Source organism: Eimeria mitis, genomic scaffold (genome assembly GCF_000499745.2).
Source record: "Eimeria mitis Houghton genomic scaffold, Emh_scaff1056, whole genome shotgun sequence".
Taxonomy (NCBI): Eukaryota; Apicomplexa; class Conoidasida; order Eucoccidiorida; family Eimeriidae; genus Eimeria; species Eimeria mitis.
In genome coordinates, this window is record NW_013567333.1 from 7,813 (window position 1) to 8,874 (window position 1,062).

Sequence of the window (1,062 nt, forward strand, 5' to 3'; positions counted from 1 at the left end):
TTACCAGTGCAATAAAGCCAAAAAAGAATAGATAAGAAAGAATAGAATATGCTCCCTCTATTAAGACGTCAGTAGCGCCTTGCCTTGCAGATGGCAGCAGAGGTTCAGACAAAAACCAGAAAGGCTCTGAGCTCGGTTTTATAAAGTTTGTTGTATTCTCTCAAGAAAGCAAACAAAGGCGAATAAGAAAGAGGCAAGAAAACACCGCAGCGCAGGAAACATCCGTCGCTGCAGAAGCGGGGTGCTTGCGTTATACAGCAGTTTCATGGGGGGTATTAAACACCCACTCTATTCAACATTACACAATTAGTTTTGCTAACTATGTACATGTACATATATTTAGTAGTTTATATATATGTATATGCATAGGTAGTTATAGATAAATAGATGCATTGACATATATATATATATATATATATATATATATATATATATATATATATATATATATATATATATATATATTATTGATGTTCAGAAGAGAAAAATCCAAAGATGTGCACCGCACGCTGCAGTGCTCAGTAGCGGTATTTTGTGGAGTAATCCTTGGGGGAGATGACGAGACCGCGGCCTGCAAAGAAAAACAGATAAATAAACGCACGAAAAGACATAAATGTTAAACCCTGTGGTTTAAACAGAGAAGGTATAGGGGCTGCTGCTGCACGTACCTTTTCTGGCTCCCCTGTAGATGCACTCAATGATATCTATCAGTTCTTGTTTGTTGTTCATAGCCCAGTTAATTTTGTTGTTGTTCCCTGTTCCCAAATCAATCATCATATGCTTATTCCTGCACACAGTCAGCGAAGGCAGACGGCAAAAAACAACCATTCATTTGCAGCTTTTCTCTTCTCTCCTTCGACTCTTCCCTCCTCAGGAGCCCGTAGCAGTAAACACCGACTCAAGCTGCATCTTGAAACAGAAAAAAAAACAAATAAAGCAAATGACGCACCGATAGAAAAACATTACTGTCACAGGGTCATACAACTCGTACATCGTCGTGAAATCCGGTACTTCTGTTGTATCCACCTGCAAAGCATTTCAGCACACATCTCAAACTCAGTC

At 39.0% G+C, this 1,062-nt stretch overlaps 1 protein-coding gene across 1 annotated transcript in view; it reads right to left on the reverse strand.

Moving 5' to 3' along the window:
* Positions 1-518: 518 nt before the first annotated feature.
* Positions 519-1,062, reverse strand: part of EMH_0028450 (mitosis protein, putative) — a gene marked incomplete at both ends in the record, with an annotated part of 1,121 nt that continues 577 nt past the window's right edge. Inside the window, 3 exons of the mRNA XM_013494155.1 lie at positions 519-571; positions 669-787; positions 950-1,026. Of these exons, the coding sequence (XP_013349609.1) occupies positions 519-571; positions 669-787; positions 950-1,026 (249 nt within the window). The remainder of the gene's footprint in view (positions 572-668; positions 788-949; positions 1,027-1,062) is intronic.